An 18,803-nucleotide genomic window follows, 5' to 3' on the forward strand; every position below is an offset into this window, starting at 1 on the left:
GCACCATTCGCTATAAAAGCCTCTTCCCACAAGTAGCTGTGCCTGCAAGCCCTATCACTAACACTTTTGTTGCTAATCACATACTTGTTGCTAATGTGCACTTCCAGACCTCCTTCCCCAGGGTTGGAGTGTCCCACAGGGGCGCAGGGAAACCCCCGGTGGGCCCTACTGCCTGAGGTTCCACCCACTCCTAGGGATCAGGTTTCAGACTGTGCACCTGAATTAATATTCTCTGTAGTGCATTGGTGTTATTAATCTGGTACATTACCATGCATGCACTAGCAGGTATCTACTGTATATACTGTATTTATCAAGGGTCCCACTCTAATGGTTTGCCAATCATCTGTGGTGGCTGCCCCCCCCCCCCCACACACACACACAGATATTGGCCACACCCATAAACACGGGCCCCTATCACTGTATTCCCCCGGCGGGCCCTACAAGCCCCAGTCCGACAGTGTCTTTCCCTTAGGAAGAACCAGGGTCCCAGGAACAAATGTCATCTGAAGATCATACTAGACTAATCAAGACTGCAAGTTAAGCAGGTATTCATGTTACTTCGTCAGCATAATTTAAAAATTCTTATTGTCCCCCATCTTTTTCCATACTGTAGTTTAGTTTCTCTGGGCTATTCTGTGATCTCTTCTACCTGTAATTGACTCCGGTAATGCTGTGGTCATACTGTGGGACGTCATTGTGAAACAAAGCTCACAGTATCTATTATTTATGTTTTTACATTATTCATTGGGATGCAGTCAATTGTCCGCTTGTCGGGATCCCGGCGGTCAGGATACCGACGCCGGAATCCTGACACCAGCTGAAATACCGGCGGTCGGAGTCCTGACCGCCAGCTGGCTACCCCTCTGGGCACACTTGCCTACCTGACCCTCTCCATGAGGGAGAAAATGCTCTGTTCCTGGACTTTCCTGGTAATGTATGATTGCCATCACCTGTGGTGAGGGTGAGCTAGTTAATTGATAAGAAAGGTGCTTCACCACAGGTGATGGCAATCATACATTACCAGGAAAGTCCAGGAACAGAGCATTTTCTCCCTCATGGAGAGGGTCAGGTAGGCAAGTATGCTCTTGGGTGGTGGTCCACGCCACCTCCTGGAGGGTGCGTCGGAAGCGTGGCGAGGGTGCGTCCGAAGCGTGTTGGGCTCCCGGCATCAGTCTCCTGACCGCCGGGATCTCGTACTGATCACCATTCATGAGACCTTTTATTTTAACTGAATTAGAGAAGAAAATTATTCTAAAGTTGTTTCTCTTGTTCCTGTCTTCCAGCTTATGTTGGAGTGAATGACTAGTTATCTCCTATGTGTGAAGGGCGGCCTCTGCTATCACTAGCTCATCCTACACTGTGTAATGTCTTTGTTCCGCTTTTGCATTGCTCTAATCATGGGTGACATGGGCGAGTTAGTGGGCTCCTTTAGTCCTGCAAGTTTTTTGTGTAATAATGGGAATATTATTTCTATAATTACTTGTGCTTTGTTAACTGCTTGCTTGCTTTGCTGGCTCCGCCATTAGAACTGCAGGATGTTCTCCTATGTGTGAGGGTAGAGAGCGAGTTTCTTCCTGTGTGACTTGAGCCTTTCCTTATTCCTTTAGAGGGAGACAGTGTCTTTGTGTGCTCCGCAGTTGTTTATCCAGTAATATGTCCCTGGTCATGGAGAACAATCGGCCTTTACAATAATAGAGATTAAAAACAGCAGTATTGCATAGTGAGTGTTAAGTAGTATTGTTTAGATTAAGAAACATAAGAATTTGAAAACTGCAGAATTGCTGCCCTCATATGGTGAATTACAAAATTGCAGGCAGAAGTGAAATTAACCCTTTTGTTGCTTGGGTGTTATATTTAAGTAGTTTCTAATTAAGTTTGCATACCGACTAAATATTAGGAGTAAGAGTACTTACAGCTCTCAGTTATAAATGTTATTTGTGCTTCCTCACCTTGCGTGCGTTTACAAATCGAATCAGCTCTTATGACACGTGCTGATTCACAGTGGTGTCCATTCTCATACATAATTCTTGCTAAGCTTATTGTATATTTGGAGCTTCTTCTGTCAGCCAGTATTAGAACTGTAAGAGAACCCACCAGCACAGGTATCAGGGCAGTAGAAGTGCCATTCGCTGACATCATCAGCTTTTTAATGCCCCCTTGTCATTCCCAAACAGTAACAGCTTTTACAGAGCTCAGATCTGGCTCCTGTCAGTACAGAATCCTATTTCTTTGCCCTGCGGGTTCCTGAGGAATCCAGAGCAGAGGGGAACTATAACATAACTTTTGCTTTAGTCATTTCTGGCAGAGTGTTTTAGCTTTTTCAACAGAGGATGGGAACGGTCATTTAATTATTAGGCTTTTCTTGCACAGGTCCACGGTAGCTGCCAGATAGCCAGACAGAGCACTGCCACTTCTCTGGCTGCATGTCTCTGGGATGTTAGGGGGTCTTTGCGTGTTTTCCTCCTTAAAATTACACTGGTTTGCAAAAAAATCTCCATAAGCCAGAGAGCTTGCTGAAGTGCATCCATGAGCTTACGCCATCATCCTGTGTATGTTTTAATGAATGCTTTGTCAAAAGAAAAGTGAAATCATCCTCCGAACACAGTCATTATGCTGTACAATTCTTTGCACTTGTTGTCATACTTCAAAATCTGGACTCTTGTTAAAGAGCTGCAAGTCCTTCATACACTGCACACCTAAGGCTGGGACTTTTAGTTCCACAACAATTTGAGAGTCAAAGGTTAAGGCTAAGACTATCATACAATTCTTGCTCCCACTGACACAATACTCCCTGCACTGACTTCAGGCAATTTGCTTGAAACTCTTTCACTATATAGTATGTCTGTTATGTAAAGTTCTGGGAATGTTTTTTAAAAATAAATTATGTGTGTGTGTGTGTGTGTGTGTGTGTGTGTGTGTGTGTGTGTGTGTGTGTATGGGGTTTGATTTTGTAGCACATAAATAAATATATATATATACAGTATGTGCTACAAAATGAAACCCCATCAGCCCTATAAAATAATAAAGCTTCAGATCTTGTGAAACAACAAGGCTAATTACAAATCCCTATGCTTTGTTGCATACACCGCTTGGTGTGCATGGCAACTTGACAGGATACGATGATGGGTGAGTATAATTAAGTAATCAACCTCCCAGCAGTGAGCAGGTTAATAGAGGCATCAGATCCCTGGGAGAAAGAAGCGGTTAGCCCTGTCGCCACCACATACACCCCCTGTGGAGTAGGAGTGATAATGACTGTGTGAACACATGGTGTGAGATGGCAGCATGGTACAGGAGCTGCACCGACTTCCTATCTTAATAAATATTCTCAGCTTAGCATACAGTAACTGAATATTACCCCCTGGACATTTAGTGCTCGGGGATGATTACCACAAGATTCATTTATTATACCCATTTCCTGACACATCTCACAGCATGCCCACAGAACGCAGGAAGAAAAGACAGGGCAAATTATTCCAAAATCAGAAAACATGAGCTAATGACCCCCTCCCCACAATCCCAACAGACAGAATAAAACCTAATACAGGCTTTAAAACGGAACACATAAGAAGATACAAACACAGAGTACATTAATGCAATAAAATATGATGAAGTTCTATGCAACAAGCTCACTGCATCAGCTGGGGCACAGATATGACAAGGACACTCCTATGTAATTGCATGCATGAGTTGATGACTCTCTTGTGCTGTAAATCCTGACTTGAAGTATTAATTCCACACACATAAGGGGCTGTGGCAGTAAAACCGATTATCTGCTATTGAGAATAAAGTACAGAATAGTTAGCAGACCTCCTGTGTATTGACTGCGAGAGCAATATGTTTAACAGCACAAAGAGCACTGGAAAGGTAAATAAGCATTAGCAGGGCTGATAAGACCCTAATATGAGCAGAGGAATTGAGCCTCCCCTACGTGTTGGTAATATACGGTAGGCATTACAGAGCGAGCCTATGCTATCACAGTACAGGCAGAGAGTGAAGCACTGCGAAAGACATGCCTGCTCTCCAGCACTCTCCTCCAGTCTCTATACTCCAGAGCGCAGAGGATCAGCTCCTGCAGACGTCCCTTTTCTGCCTGTCAGTTGCTCCTTCTGAGCCTCTTTCTCTCCTTTGCTTGATATCCCAGCCCTGACGCAGATAGATCGAAATCACCCTTTACTACAGCCCAGCTCGCTGTAATAATTGTGTCTCTGACAGAGGGAGGGATTTTATCCCCCAGTTTGTGATAATGCATGCAAATGTTCCCTGGTTCCGCTTCTGACTGCTGCCACACACTATAACAATCACATCATCCAGGAGTGGAGACTTTCTAGGACCTCCGAGTGGTGACCTGTGTACTGATTCCCTGGAGCGCTGAGGAATTTCCTTGGCGAAAGGCACAAAGAAGGCATCTGTTTACGATTGGAAAGGTGGATCTTGCTCAGCATTTGACAGCAACAGGGACCTCCTCGTTGGATCTAAGTGTAAAGACCTCAGAAGGCTGGTGTGACGTGAGCCACTCCAACAGAGGGGGGTTGAGGACCTGCTCATGATTTTAATGCACGACGGATACAAATACCTAAATTTCTCTGAGAGAGACCTGGAAGTTGTATAAGGGAGCCAGCTTAGGGACCCTGAAGGGAGACTTCTCGTGGGGATCAGTGGGACCTTGTTATCACACGTCTAGGTGAATTGGACGCTCAAGTGAGGATCAGGATCTGTTGTTGGGAAATAAAGTTGGAGAAAGTAGGAAGTGGCTGATCCTGCACTGGGGGGGTTGGAGTGACCGTGAAGACGACGAAGGGAGAAGGAAAGGCAGCAGGAGCCCCTGCCGGGAATATGGGCACTTTGCGGGACTTGCAGTACGCTTTGCAGGAGAAGATCGAGGAGCTCAGGCAGAGGGATGCTCTTATAGATGAGCTAGAGCTGGAGTTAGACCAGAAGGACGAGCTCATTCAGAAATTGCAAAATGAGCTGGATAAGTATCGATCTGTAATTAAACCGGCCACCCAGCAAGCTCACAAACAAACTACCAACACCTTAGGGGAGCAGAGGACCAAGCGGCAGGCTATTTCAGCCGAGCCAACTGCTTTTGACATCCAGGATCTCAGCCATGTCACTCTTCCTTTCTACCCCAAGAGCCCACAGTAAGCAGCAGGGTTTAAGCGTTGTGTCCTTGTAGCATCCTGTCTGTGCTAGTTCAGTGCTCTCTGTATTGTCTGTCCATCCACCTGTGTATAGACTACCTACCTACTGCACCTTCTACTTTCCATTTCTGTCTTCATCCTCTGCAGTAATGTGTAACTAACACTTCTGTATGGGCTATTGTGCACATTTCTTCCCCAAAATCCACAGTAACTGCACCCATCTATGTGTTGTTGTCAGATGTACAGGTATGTGAAACTACACACTTTCTATGTTTGAAAGCTATATGTAATGTGTTGAATGTTGTCTTACACACTAGGGCAGTGGCACACAACTCCAGTTCTCAAGTACTGCCAACAGGTCATGTTATGTGGATTTCTTTAATCATGCACAGGTGAGTTAACCCATAGTTTCCCAAACTCAGTCCTTGGGACCCCCAAACAGTTAATGTTTTCAAGGTCACACAGCAGGTGCACATGTGTATTCATTCCTCACTGACACACTGTACAAGAGCTACAGGTGGCGCTAATTATTTCACTTGCGATTCTGTGAGGAGAACTGAAAACATGTACTGTTTGGGATCATGAGGACTGCGTTTTTGAACCTACAGTATGTGTATAAAATAAACTATTTTGCTGGGTCAGTAATTATCCCACCTGCTTCCAAAGACACAAATCCTCAAACATTACCTGTAGGGAAAACTTGAAGGTTGAACCTGTCGATAGTTGAATATCATAGTTCTATATTCATATGGTTCTTCTTATATGGTATGAATACTTTAAAGATTATTGAGAAATGTGCCTGGTAAATAGTGTGGCCACTAACCTTGTTGTGGGTGCGTAGTTTAAAGCTAGAAGGAACAGTGTTGATATTAGGAAGAGTATTAACACACAAAATGAAAAAGTGAGAACAGTAATAGTACAACATCAGTTCCCCTGGGTTGTCTCACAATTGACTGAATCAGTGAGGAGGGAATTGCCATTATTATGTACAAGGTGGCAATTGCTTACCAATCTGTCACTTACAGTATTTCTTAATTCAGTTCACATGTCTCAGTATAGCAGGGTTAAACTTCCCAAACATATGTGACTGGTATATTGCCCTCTGTTATAAGCAGAGGATTTCCCATGCAAGAGACCAGAATTGTGGCTGCAGTTTACTATATCTCAGCCCACGGGAAACAACTTTTTATAATGAGTTCTCACGTTACTCTCTCCACATAAGACCGAAATGTGGCTAGTGTCAGCAGCAGCGCCAATATTGGAGGGGGGTGGGGTGGGGGGGGGAGCGGAGGTGGGGGGGGCTCTCAAGTACCCACAGAGCTGGCTCCCATGTCTCATGCTTCCTATAATTGTACAATAAAAGTAATGTCTCATATTTTCATCAGTGTTGGCAGCTGAGTTGTTTACAAATATTATCTTCTTAATATATTTGGAAAACCCAAATAGTTTTAGTCTATCAAAGACAAGATAATTTACCCACAGTTCCCACGTGGTTTGGCAATCCAGAGGCCCATCAAAATACAGGTGCTCCAGATCACTCCAGACGCTGAATGTTTTCATTCCCATACTGTGGAAATGAATCAGAGTGAAGTGGAGAACAATTTGTGGGGCTGCAAGTATATGTCATGAATATGCATACGCCTTTTATTCTAATTAACTATAATCAGATCTGTTTGTTTTGTAGCTTTATGTGTTTGCATTGCATGCAAATTAAATATTCTACACTAAGAAACAAGTCAACGAGATAGCTAGCAACAGCACTCAATTTCACCATTGGTAGATATACATTACTGTAGTAATAAAAGACCAATGTTCTCTTTTGCACCAAACGCCCATGCATTCATTTGTTTCTAAAAAGGCTTTTGTTCCCGTACTGTGTAACTTGGTGGTGATGGTTGGATCAGTCTTGCTGAACATGTTGTGGTTTGAAAATGCAGTCATACTGTAGTGAATTTCCCTATTGCATTGCAGATTAATGAGATTAATTAATGCGTGGTTTTATATATATATATATATATATATATATATATATATATATTTGCATAATCTGTTTTTATTGAAAGATTAAATGCACTGAAAGGAAAAGTACAACTCACGAAACAGCAGAGTGATATTCAGATGACATGAAAATGGTCCGTAGACAAAGCGATAACCACTGTGAACTTTCCATTTAGCTCAATAAGATATCTATCTATCTATATATATATATATATATATTTATTTATTTTAAAGGAAACTATCGCAACTTGTAGTTCTGCAGCTAATGCAAACTTTTGTAGGATGTCACAGTCCCATAGATAGTTTCAAAGACACTGGAGAATCCATTTCGTAGGAGGCTTTTGGGTTAACCAAGGACGAGCTTAACTAGTTCATATTTTGTTGAACTATAGCTACAGGCATGATTAAAAGAACACTCTAGGAGCTGTAGGTATACAATAATTAGCGATACACAAAAGTCAGCACATAGCAAAATGTTTGCATAAAACATTCACTGTATGATCCACCTCTATAAATACACAATCAGCAGCTATTTTGTGTGTGACTCAGTAATTTAACCTCCCACTTCACACTGTATTCAGATTCACACTTAAATGTCTTAGAAGTAACGCATGGTGTTCTGAAAATAGGAGCACTTGCTATCAGTATGCTGTCACCAGCAAACAGGAGAATCACCTCGCAGCAGGTGAAGAGGTATCAAGCCGCACTGTTCTCAGCTCAATGTGCTTGAAAAGCATAAGGCATCGATTTTAAAACATTTGCTTTGTGCTGCGACTTGCCATATGAAAGGATGAAAGGAAGCAAAATGTTTTTATAAGCCAGTTTATAGGACAAATCTGCACAGTCTAACATTTAGAGCATTTGACAATGCAGTTCATCAGATTTCTATATATCCAGCCACTGCTGAATGCAGTTTATATAATCACAGCGTGGGTTAGCTGAATGCATTCCCAAGAGAGGGTGACAGAATCCTTCAGAATTAAGCTCAAACAGCAGGGACAGTTTATAAAATCCTTGGGGATTGCCAATGTCAATCACTTCAAGAATGTTAAACACATTTACTTTCTTTCTCCTTTATGCTCTGTAGCAATTTTAGCAGTGCATCCCACCAGTTACAAGTGTCACCATAGAGCTTTTATAGACATACATATTCACATAGTATACATTCATTTAAATTAATTATTATTTGTATATTAAATATTTGCAAGAATAAAATACAAATTCAAGAATTATCCGACTGTACAGTAGCTAATATAATTGTATCTATTTTACAACTCTTGTTCATACATACTATACTGTATGTCAGCTGTTTATTACACAATAAGAGATCTTCCTTTTTATGTGATAATTAGGTGAGATTTCCTAATGGATTTGGTAGCCCCCCCCCCCCCCCCCCCCCCCACAAAAAAAAACCAAGAAAATCAATTTATGTTCTTATTGTTGAGTCAAAGGCATGACCATATTTTGTTCTGTCTGCCTAGCAATGGAGGTTATGCCTGGTTTCCTAGCAACAGGAGGCTAACATTGGAATGTTGTGCTGTGAGGCATGGAATAATCATATTCTTCTACTCTTCTCCATTCTAGACCATGTCTAACTGCCGCCTATCAACAGTTCCCCTTTCTTTTTCTTTATGTTGACTCATCCGTCTGCTTTTATGCCACATTTTGTGTCAGGTGGACCCTGCGTTCTATTTTGCTATGCACTTTCATTCTGCTTTAATCTTTCCAGTCACATCAGCCTCTTACAGTTCTATTATTCCATGTTTGATTACCTCCGTGTGCTACTGTGTAACTGGCAATCTATCTCCCATCATACCAAGGTAGTTTTGGTATCACCATTTTTGGTTTGATTTTCACTCTTTAACCATTTCAATCCCTTTAAGTAATGTAGGCGCTACCTGTCAGATATCTGGCGCCAGGAGCCCGACGGCCGGCTTACCAACAGTGTGGCGAGCGCAAATTAGCCCCTTGCGGGCTCGCTGCGCTCGCCACGCTACGGGCACGGTGGCGCGCCACGCTATTTTATTCTCCCTCCAGGGGGGTCGTGGACCCCCACGAGGGAGAATAAGTGTCAGTATGCCGGCTGTCGGGATTCCGGCGCCGGTATACTGTGCGCCGGGATCCCGTCAGTCGGCATACTGAAGACCACCCAAATTTCAGGAGTACTTTCAGGCAGCTGAATCTATTAACGTCACACTCTTTGCTGTAGAGGCCATCTGAAATATATGATAACAATTGGGCATGGTCATAATACAGTATTTGGAATTATATACACATATTGAAAATGATAAGGATATTGCAAGTCACTAAAGAGTTAGGTGCCCAAAGGTGATTGCTTTTATACAAGCTGTGTATCTCCAAATTGTCATCAAATCTGGAATAAGTTATAGTAGCAGTTCTTTATTCCCTATAGTACAGGGGCAAATGCGGGAGGGTTTCCAAATATTTAAAATCTATCTATAAATGTACTGTATATATACATATATACAGATGAGCGTGGCTACATCGAAGACTGGGGCGAGAGGCGTGCCTAGGCGCACCTGTGCCTCAGCCCACCGGCGAGCTGGGGCGCGTGCGCATCTACGATGCCTGCACACCTCGTTTGCTCCCGGCGAACCGCCTTGCCGGGCGCATCCTGGCACAGACGGAGCCACGATTAGTGTGGCTCCATATATCTCTATAGGTATCCAGGGCAGAGCTCTGTTTGAGGAGCTGCCGCTTGCTGCGAATGTGCAGCAGCAGCTCCAATCGTGGCTCCGGCAGTCACTGTAGAGACAGAGAGAAAGAGATGTCTCCATCTCAAAAAACAAACCAAAACTTGGCCCCCCCGGCGGATGCTGGGGACTCCGTAAGGACTATGGGGTATAGACGGGCTCCGCAGGAGACATGGGCACTCTAAAGACTTTAGATGGGTGTGCACTGGCTCCTCCCTCTATGCCCCTCCTCCAGACCAGTTAGATCCTGTGCCCAAAGGAGACTGGGTGCACTGCAGGGGAGCTCTACTGAGTTTCTCTGTAAAAGACTTTTGTTAGGTTTTTTATTTTCAGGGAGCACTGCTGGCAACAGGCTCCCTGCATCATGGGACTGAGGGGAGAGAAGCAGACCTACTTAAATGATAGGCTCTGCTTCTTAGGCTACTGGACACCATTAGCTCCAGAGGGTCGGAACGCAGGTCTCACCCTCTCCGTTCGTCCCAGAGCCGCGCCGCCGTCCTCCTCACAGAGCCGGAAGATAGAAGCCGGGTAAGTATGAGAAGAAAGAAGACTTCAAAGGCGGCAGAAGACTTCGGATCTTCTATGAGGTAACGCTGCGCGCCATTGCTCCCAACACACACACACACACACACTGGCGGCACTGTATGGGTGCAGGGCGCAGGGGGGGCGCCCTGGGCAGCAATTATTAACCTTTTAGGGACACTGGCAGAGATATATACTGCGGAGGCAGTATATGGCAAAAACCCCCGCCAGTATAAAGATTTGAGCGGGATCGAAGCCCGCCAGTGAGGGGGCAGAGCTTGATCCCTCAGCACCAACCAGCGCCATTTTCTCCACAGCACGCTGCAGAGAAGCTGGCTCCCCGGACTCTCCCCTGCTGAACACATACAGAGGGCAAAAAAGAGGGGGGGGGGCACATTTATTTGGTGCAGTGAGTATATTTATAAAAGCGCTGTACTGACTGGGATTTTATTCCAGTACCTGGTGGCACTGGGTGTGTGCTGGCATACTCTCTCTCTGTCTCTCCAAAAGGCCTTATTGGGGGACTGTCTCCATATATATATATATATATATATATATATATATATCTATCCCTGAGTGTGTGGGGGTGTCGGTACGTGTGTGTCGGCATGTCTGAAGCGGAAGGCTCATTTAAGGAGGAGGTGGAGCAGATGATTGTGGTGTCTCCGTCGGCGACGCCGACACCTGATTGGCTGGATATGTGGAATGTTTTAAATGCAAATGTGTCTTTATTACATAAGAGAATGGACAAATCAGAGTCCAGAGAAAAGTCAGGAAGTCAAGCCATGGCTTTGGCTGTATCACAGGGCCCTCCAGGGTCTCAGAAACGTCCCCTGTCCCAAGTAGCAGACACTGATACCGACACGGATTCTGACTCCAGCGTCGACTACGATGATGCGAGGTTGCACCCAAGGGTGGCCAAAAGTATTCATTATATGATTATTGCAATAAAAGATCTTTTGCATATCACAGATGACCCCTCTGTCCCTGACAAGAGGGTATGCATGTTTAAGGAAAAGAAACCTGAGGCAACCTTTCCCCCATCTCATGAGCTGAACGCGTTATTTGAAAAGGCTTGGGAAACTCCAGACAAGAAACTGCAGATTCCCAAGAGAATTCTTATGGCGTATCCTTTCCCTGCACAGGACAGGTTACGGTGGGAATCCTCGCCCAGGGTGGACAAGGCTTTAATGCGCTTGTCCAAAAAGGTGGCGCTACCGTCTCCAGATACGGCAGCCCTCACGGATCCTGCTGATCGCAGACAGGAAACTACCTTAAAATCAATTTATGCACATACGGGTGCCTTGCTCAGACCGGCAATAGCGTCGGCTTGGGTTTGTAGCGCTGTAGCAGCTTGGGCAGATACCTTGTCATCTGACATTGATACCCTAGATAGGGATAGCATTTTATTGACCTTAGGTCATATTTAAGACGCAGTCTTATATATGAGAGACGCTTCCAGAGACGTTGGGCTGTTAGGTCCAAGAGCCAACGCCATGGCAATTTCTGCTAGGCGAGCCCTGTGGACCCGTAAATGGACGGGTGATGCCGACTCAAAAAGACATATGGAAGTTTTGCCTTACAAGGGTGAGGTTTTATTTGGGGAAGGTCTCGCGGACCTAGTTTCCAAAGCTACTGCGGGTAAATCTACCTTTTTACCTTATGTTCCCCCACAGCAAAAGAAAACACCGCAATATCAGATGCAGTCCATTCGGTCGCACAAGTCCAGAAGAGGTCGGGGATCTTCCTTCCTCACCAGAGGTAAGGGTAGAGGAAAAAGAATGCCTGCTACGGCTAGTTCCCAGGAGCAGAAGTCCTCCCCGGCTTCTACTAAATCCACCGCATGACGCTGGGGCTCCACTGAGGGAGTCCGCGCCGGTGGGGGCACGTCTTCGACTCTTCAGCCAGGTCTGGATTCAGTCAGACGTGGCTCATTGGGCGATGGAGATTGTATCCCAAGGCTACAAGCTGGAATTCGAAGACGTGCCTCCTCGCCGATTTTTCAAATCGGCTTTACCAGCTTCTCCCCCAGAAAGGGAGATAGTTTTAGCTGCAATTCAGAAACTTTGTCAACAACAAGTGATTGTCAAGGTGCCCCTAGTTCAACAGGGGAAGGGGTACTATTCAACCCTGTTTGTGGTCCCGAAACCGGATGGCTCGGTCAGACCCATTCTGAATCTAAAATCCCTAAACCTGTGCTTGAAAAAGTTCAAATTCAAGATGGAATCGCTCAGGGCAGTTATCTCCAGCCTGGAGGGGGGGATTTTATGGTGTCACTGGACATAAAGGATGCATACCTTCATGTCCCCATATATCCCCCTCATCAGGCATACTTGAGATTCGCTGTACAGGACTGTCATTACCAGTTTCAGACGTTGCCGTTTGGGCTTTCCACGGCCCCAAGGATTTTCACCAAGGTAATGGCGGAAATGATGGTGCTCCTGCGCAGGCAGGGAGTCACAATTATCCCGTACTTGGACGATCTCTTGATAAAAGCGAGATCGAGAGATCAATTGCAGAAAAGCGTGTCACTCTCCCTGAGAGTGCTGCAGCAACATGGCTGGATTCTAAATCTACCAAAGTCACAGTTGATTCTAACGACTCGGCTATCTCTCTTAGGCATGATTCTGGACATGGAACAAAAGAGGGTTTTTCTCCCGATGGAAAAAGCCCAGGAACTCCAGAACATGGTCAGAGACCTGTTAAAACCGAAAAAAGTCTCAGTCCATCAATGCACTCGAGTACTGGGAAAAATGGTGGCGACCTACGAGGCCATCCCCTTCGGCAGGTTTCATGCGAGGACGTTTCAGTGGGACCTTCTGGACAAATGGTCGGGGTCCCATCTACAGATACATCAGAAAATAAGCCTGTCCCCCAGGGCCTGTGGTGACTGCAGAGTGCTCACCTTCTCGAAGGTCGCAGGTTCGGCATTCAAGACTGGGTTCTGGTGACCACGGGTGCGAGCCTCCGAGGATGGGGAGCAGTCACACAAGGAAGAAATTTTCAGGGACAATGGAGGCTTGTCTACACATCAACGTACTGGAATTGAGGGCCATATACAACGGCCTACGACAAGCGGAGACTCTTCTTCGCGACCTACCGGTTCTGATTCAATCAGACAACGTCACAGCTGTGGCTCATGTAAACCGCCAAGGCGGGACAAGGAGCAGAGTGGCAATGGCGGAAGCCACCAGGATTCTTCGCTGGGCGGAAAATCACGCAAGCGCTCTGTCAGCAGTCTTCTTTCCGGGAGTGGACAACTGGGACGCAGACTTCCTCAGCAGACACGATCTCCATCCAGGAGAGTGGGGACTTCATCAAGAAGTTTTTGCAGAGATAGCAAGTCAGTGGGGACTTCCACAAATAGACATGATGGCGTCACGCCTCAACAATAAGCTTTGGAGGTATTGTGCCAGGTCAACGGACCCTCAGGCAAAAGCGGTGGACGCCCTTGTGACACCATGGGTGTTTCAGTCGGTCTATGTGTTCCCTCCTCTTCCGCTCATCTAAAAAATACTGAGAATCATAAGACGAAAAAGAGTGCAGACAATACTCATTGTTCCGAATTGTCCTCGAAGGGCCTGGTATTCAGATCTTAAGGAAATGCTCACAGAAGATCCGTGGCCTCTTCCTCTCAGGGAAGACCTATTGCAGCAGGGGCCCTGCGTGTTCCAAGACTTACCGCGGTTACGTTTGACGGCATGGCGGTTGAACACAAAATCCTAGCGGGGAAAGGTATTCCGGAGGAAGTCATCCCTACTCTGATTAAGGCTAGGAAGGAGGTGACGGCGAAACATTATAACCGCATCTGGAGGAAGTATGTATCTTGGTGTGAAGCCAAGAATGCTCCTACTGAAGATTTCCATCTGGGCCGTTTTCTCCACTTTCTACAGTCAGGAGTGGATATGGGCCTAAGGTACAGATTTCGGCCCTATCAATTTTCTTTCAGAAGGAATTGGCTTCTCTCCCAGAAGTCCAGACTTTTGTAAAGGGAATGCTGCACATCCAGCCTCCTTTTGTGCCCCCAGTGGCACCATGGGACCTTAACGTGGTGTTACAGTTCCTAAAATCTCACTGGTTTGAGCCTCTTCAAACAGTGGATTTAAAATTTCTCACTTGGAAGGTGGTCATGTTGTTGGCCTTGGCATCTGCACGGCGGGTGTCCGAATTGGCGACTTTGTCTCACAAGAGCCCCTATCTGATTTTCCATGTGGATAGAGCAGAATTAAGGACTCGTCCTCAATTTTTGCCTAAGGTGGTTTCATCTTTTCATATGAACCAACCTATCGTGGTGCCTGTGGCTACGGGTGACTTGGAGGATTCCAAGTCCCTTGATGTAGTCAGGGCCTTAAAGATTTATGTAGCCAGGACGGCTCGGGTTAGGAAAACAGAGGCACTGTTTGTCCTGTATGCAGCCAACAAGCTTGGCGCTCCTGCTTCTAAACAGACTCTTTCTCGCTGGATCTGTAACACGATTCAGCAGGCTCATTCTACGGCTGGATTGCCGTTACCAAATTTGGTAAAGGCCCATTCCACTAGGAAGGTGGGCTCTTCTTGGGCGGCTGCCCGAGGCGTCTCGGCATTACAGCTTTGCCGAGCGGCGACTTGGCCGGGTTCAAACACTTTTGCTAAATTCTACAAGTTTGATACCTTGGCTGAGGAGGACCTTATGTTTGCTCAATCGGTGCTACAGAGTCATCCGCGCACTCCCGCCCGGTCTGGAGCTTTGGTATAATCCCCATGGTCCTCTAGGACGTAAGAGAAAATAAGATTTAAACCTACCGGTAAATCTTTTTCTCCTAGTCCGTAGAGGATGCTGGGCGCCCGTCCCAGTGCGGACAAAATTCTGCAAGACTTGTATATAGTTATTGCTTACATAAGGGTTATGTTACAGTTTTGATCAGTCTCGGGCTGATGCTGTTTTGTTTCATAATGTTAACTGGTTCATATGTTCCGAGTTGTACGGTGTGGATGGTGTGGGCTGGTATGTATCTTGCCCTTAGATTAACAAAAATCCTTTCCTCGTACTGTCCGTCTCCTCTGGGCACAGTTCTCTAACTGAGGTCTGGAGGAGGGGCATAGAGGGAGGAGCCAGTGCACACCCATCTAAAGTCTTTAGAGGGCCCATGTCTCCTGCGGAGCCCGTCTATACCCCATGGTCCTTACGGAGTCCTCAGCATCCACTACGGACTAGGAGAAAAAGATTTACCGGTAGGTTTAAAATCTTATTTTCATTGTAAATACTAAAAATAAAAAACAATATACTGGTAATTGTCTATACGAGAGACATGGGGATAACTATAATAGTCTGCAGAATACAGCCATCAGCGAGTTACTGGTTAGTCTGCCCGATATTTTAAAGGAGCAATCATTTAAAGGTTAATGTAAACCAACCTTAAAACATTGTCCAGAATCACCAGGATATCGCTAATGCCAGCAAGTTGCGTGATTTACCTCATGATCTGATCTAACCAATATTTTAAAACAGAGCTACTTTTTAGTTAGAAAGAGTTGCAGCAAAAATTTTTCATAATTTCCTTGAAGTTGCTTATTATGCAGTAATTGTTTGTTCTTCTTTGTGTTTGTATGAAAGATATACTGTAAATATACTAGAGATGAGCGGGTTCGGTTTCTCTGAATCCGAACCCGCCAGAACTTCATGTTTTTTTTCACGGGTCCGAGCGACTCGGATCTTCCCGCCTTGCTCGGTTAACCCGAGCGCGCCCGAACGTCATCATGATGCTGTCGGATTCTCGCGAGGCTCGGATTCTATCGCGAGACTCGGATTCTATATAAGGAGCCGCGCGTCGCCGCCATTTTCACACGTGCATTGAGATTGATAGGGAGAGGACGTGGCTGGCGTCCTCTCCGTTTAGAATAGATTAGAGAGACACTTGATTTACTAATTTTGGGGAGCATTAGGAGTACTCAGTACAGTGCAGAGTTTTGCTGATAGTGACCACCAGTTTTATTTATAATCCGTTCTCTGCCTGAAAAAAGCGATACACAGCACACAGTGACTCAGTCACATACCATATCTGTGTGCACTGCTCAGGCTCAGGCCAGTGTGCTGCATCATCTAGTATCTATATATAATATTATATATATCTGTCTGACTGCTCAGCTCACACAGCTTATAATTGTGGGGGAGACTGGGGAGCACTACTGCAGTGCCAGTTATAGGTTATAGCAGGAGCCAGGAGTACATAATATATTATATAGTGAGTGACCACCAGACACACAGTGCAGTTTATTTAATATATCCGTTCTCTGCCTGAAAAAAGCGATACACACAGTGACTCAGTCAGTCACATACCATATCTGTGTGCACTGCTCAGGCTCAGGCCAGTGTGCTGCATCATCTATATATATTATATATCTGTCTGACTGCTCAGCTCACACAGCTTATAATTGTGGGGGAGACTGGGGAGCACTACTGCAGTGCCAGTTATAGGTTATAGCAGGAGCCAGGAGTACATAATATTATATTAAAACAGTGCACACTTTTGCTGCAGGAGTGCCACTGCCAGTGTGACTAGTGACCAGTGACCTGACCACCAGTATATATAATATTAGTAGTAGTATACTATCTCTTTATCAACCAGTCTATATTAGCAGCAGACACAGTACAGTGCGGTAGTTCACGGCTGTGGCTACCTCTGTGTCGGCACTCGGCAGCCCGTCCATAATTGTATATACCACCTAACCGTGGTTTTTTTTTCTTTCTTTATACATACATACTAGTTACGAGTATACTATCTCTTTATCAACCAGTCTATATTAGCAGCAGACACAGTACAGTGCGGTAGTTCACGGCTGTGGCTACCTCTGTGTCGGCACTCGGCAGCCCGTCCATAATTGTATATACCACCTAACCGTGGTTTTTTTTTCTTTCTTTATACATACATACTAGTTACGAGTATACTATCTCTTTATCAACCAGTCTATATATTAGCAGCAGACACAGTACAGTGCGGTAGTTCACGGCTGTGGCTACCTCTGTGTCGGCACTCGGCAGCCCGTCCATAATTGTATATACCACCTAACCGTGGTTTTTTTTTCTTTCTTTATACATACATACTAGTTACGAGTATACTATCTCTTTATCAACCAGTCTATATATTAGCAGCAGACACAGTACAGTGCGGTAGTTCACGGCTGTGGCTACCTCTGTGTCGGCACTCGGCAGCCCGTCCATAATTGTATATACCACCTAACCGTGGTTTTTTTTTCTTTCTTTATACATACATACTAGTTACGAGTATACTATCTCTTTATCAACCAGTCTATATATTAGCAGCAGACACAGTACAGTGCGGTAGTTCACGGCTGTGGCTACCTCTGTGTCGGCACTCGGCAGCCCGTCCATAATTGTATATACCACCTAACCGTGCTTTTTTTTTCTTTCTTTATACATACATACTAGTTACGAGTATACTATCTCTTTATCAACCAGTCTATATATTAGCAGCAGACACAGTACAGTGCGGTAGTTCACGGCTGTGGCTACCTCTGTGTCGGCACTCGGCAGCCCGTCCATAATTGTATATACCACCTAACCGTGGTTTTTTTTTCTTTCTTTATACATACATACTAGTTACGAGTATACTATCTCTTTATCAACCAGTCTATATATTAGCAGCAGACACAGTACAGTGCGGTAGTTCACGGCTGTGGCTACCTCTGTGTCGGCACTCGGCAGCCCGTCCATAATTGTATATACCACCTAACCGTGGTTTTTTTTTTCTTTCTTTATACATACATACTAGTTACGAGTATACTATCTCTTTATCAACCAGTCTATATATTAGCAGCAGACACAGTACAGTGCGGTAGTTCACGGCTGTGGCTACCTCTGTGTCGGCACTCGGCAGCCCGTCCATAATTGTATACTAGTATCCAATCCATCCATCTCCATTGTTTACCTGAGGTGCCTTTTAGTTGTGCCTATTAAAATATGGAGAACAAAAATGTTGAGGTTCCAAAATTAGGGAAAGATCAAGATCCACTTCCACCTCGTGCTGAAGCTGCTGCCACTAGTCATGGCCGAGACGATGAAATGCCAGCAACGTCGTCTGCCAAGGCCGATGCCCAATGGCATAGTACAGAGCATGTCAAAACCAAAACACCAAATATCAGTAAAAAAAGGACTCCAAAACCTAAAATAAAATTGTCGGAGGAGAAGCGTAAACTTGCCAATATGCCATTTACCACACGGAGTGGCAAGGAACGGCTGAGGCCCTGGCCTATGTTCATGGCTAGTGGTTCAGCTTCACATGAGGATGGAAGCACTCAGCCTCTCGCTAGAAAACTGAAAAGACTCAAGCTGGCAAAAGCACCGCAAAGAACTGTGCGTTCTTTGAAATCCCAAATCCACAAGGAGAGTCCAATTGTGTCGGTTGCGATGCCTGACCTTCCCAACACT

The 18,803-nt window shown here is 45.2% G+C and overlaps 1 protein-coding gene and 1 long non-coding RNA gene across 7 annotated transcripts in view; one reads left to right on the plus strand and one right to left on the minus strand.

Moving 5' to 3' along the window:
- Nucleotides 1-18,803, plus strand: part of PRKG1 (protein kinase cGMP-dependent 1) — a 1,872,748-nt gene that overhangs the window by 349,956 nt on the left and 1,503,989 nt on the right. Inside the window, exon 1 of one of the 6 annotated variants that reach the window (XM_063961732.1) lies at nucleotides 3,981-5,144. The exons of 4 other annotated variants lie outside the window; for them this stretch is intronic. In XM_063961732.1, coding sequence (XP_063817802.1) covers nucleotides 4,837-5,144 — 308 coding nt within the window. In that variant the 5' untranslated portion in view covers nucleotides 3,981-4,836. Of the gene's footprint in view, nucleotides 1-3,980; nucleotides 5,145-18,803 lie in introns of those variants that run through there. One more of the 6 variants, XM_063961734.1, reaches the window with a different exon arrangement.
- LOC135056487 (uncharacterized) overlaps nucleotides 1-18,803 on the minus strand; it is a 173,694-nt gene that overhangs the window by 92,983 nt on the left and 61,908 nt on the right. The gene's annotated exons all lie outside the window — the stretch shown is intronic.

The sequence above is a fragment of the Pseudophryne corroboree genome, chromosome 3 (assembly GCF_028390025.1).
Source record: "Pseudophryne corroboree isolate aPseCor3 chromosome 3, aPseCor3.hap2, whole genome shotgun sequence".
Classification (NCBI taxonomy): Eukaryota; Metazoa; Chordata; class Amphibia; order Anura; family Myobatrachidae; genus Pseudophryne; species Pseudophryne corroboree.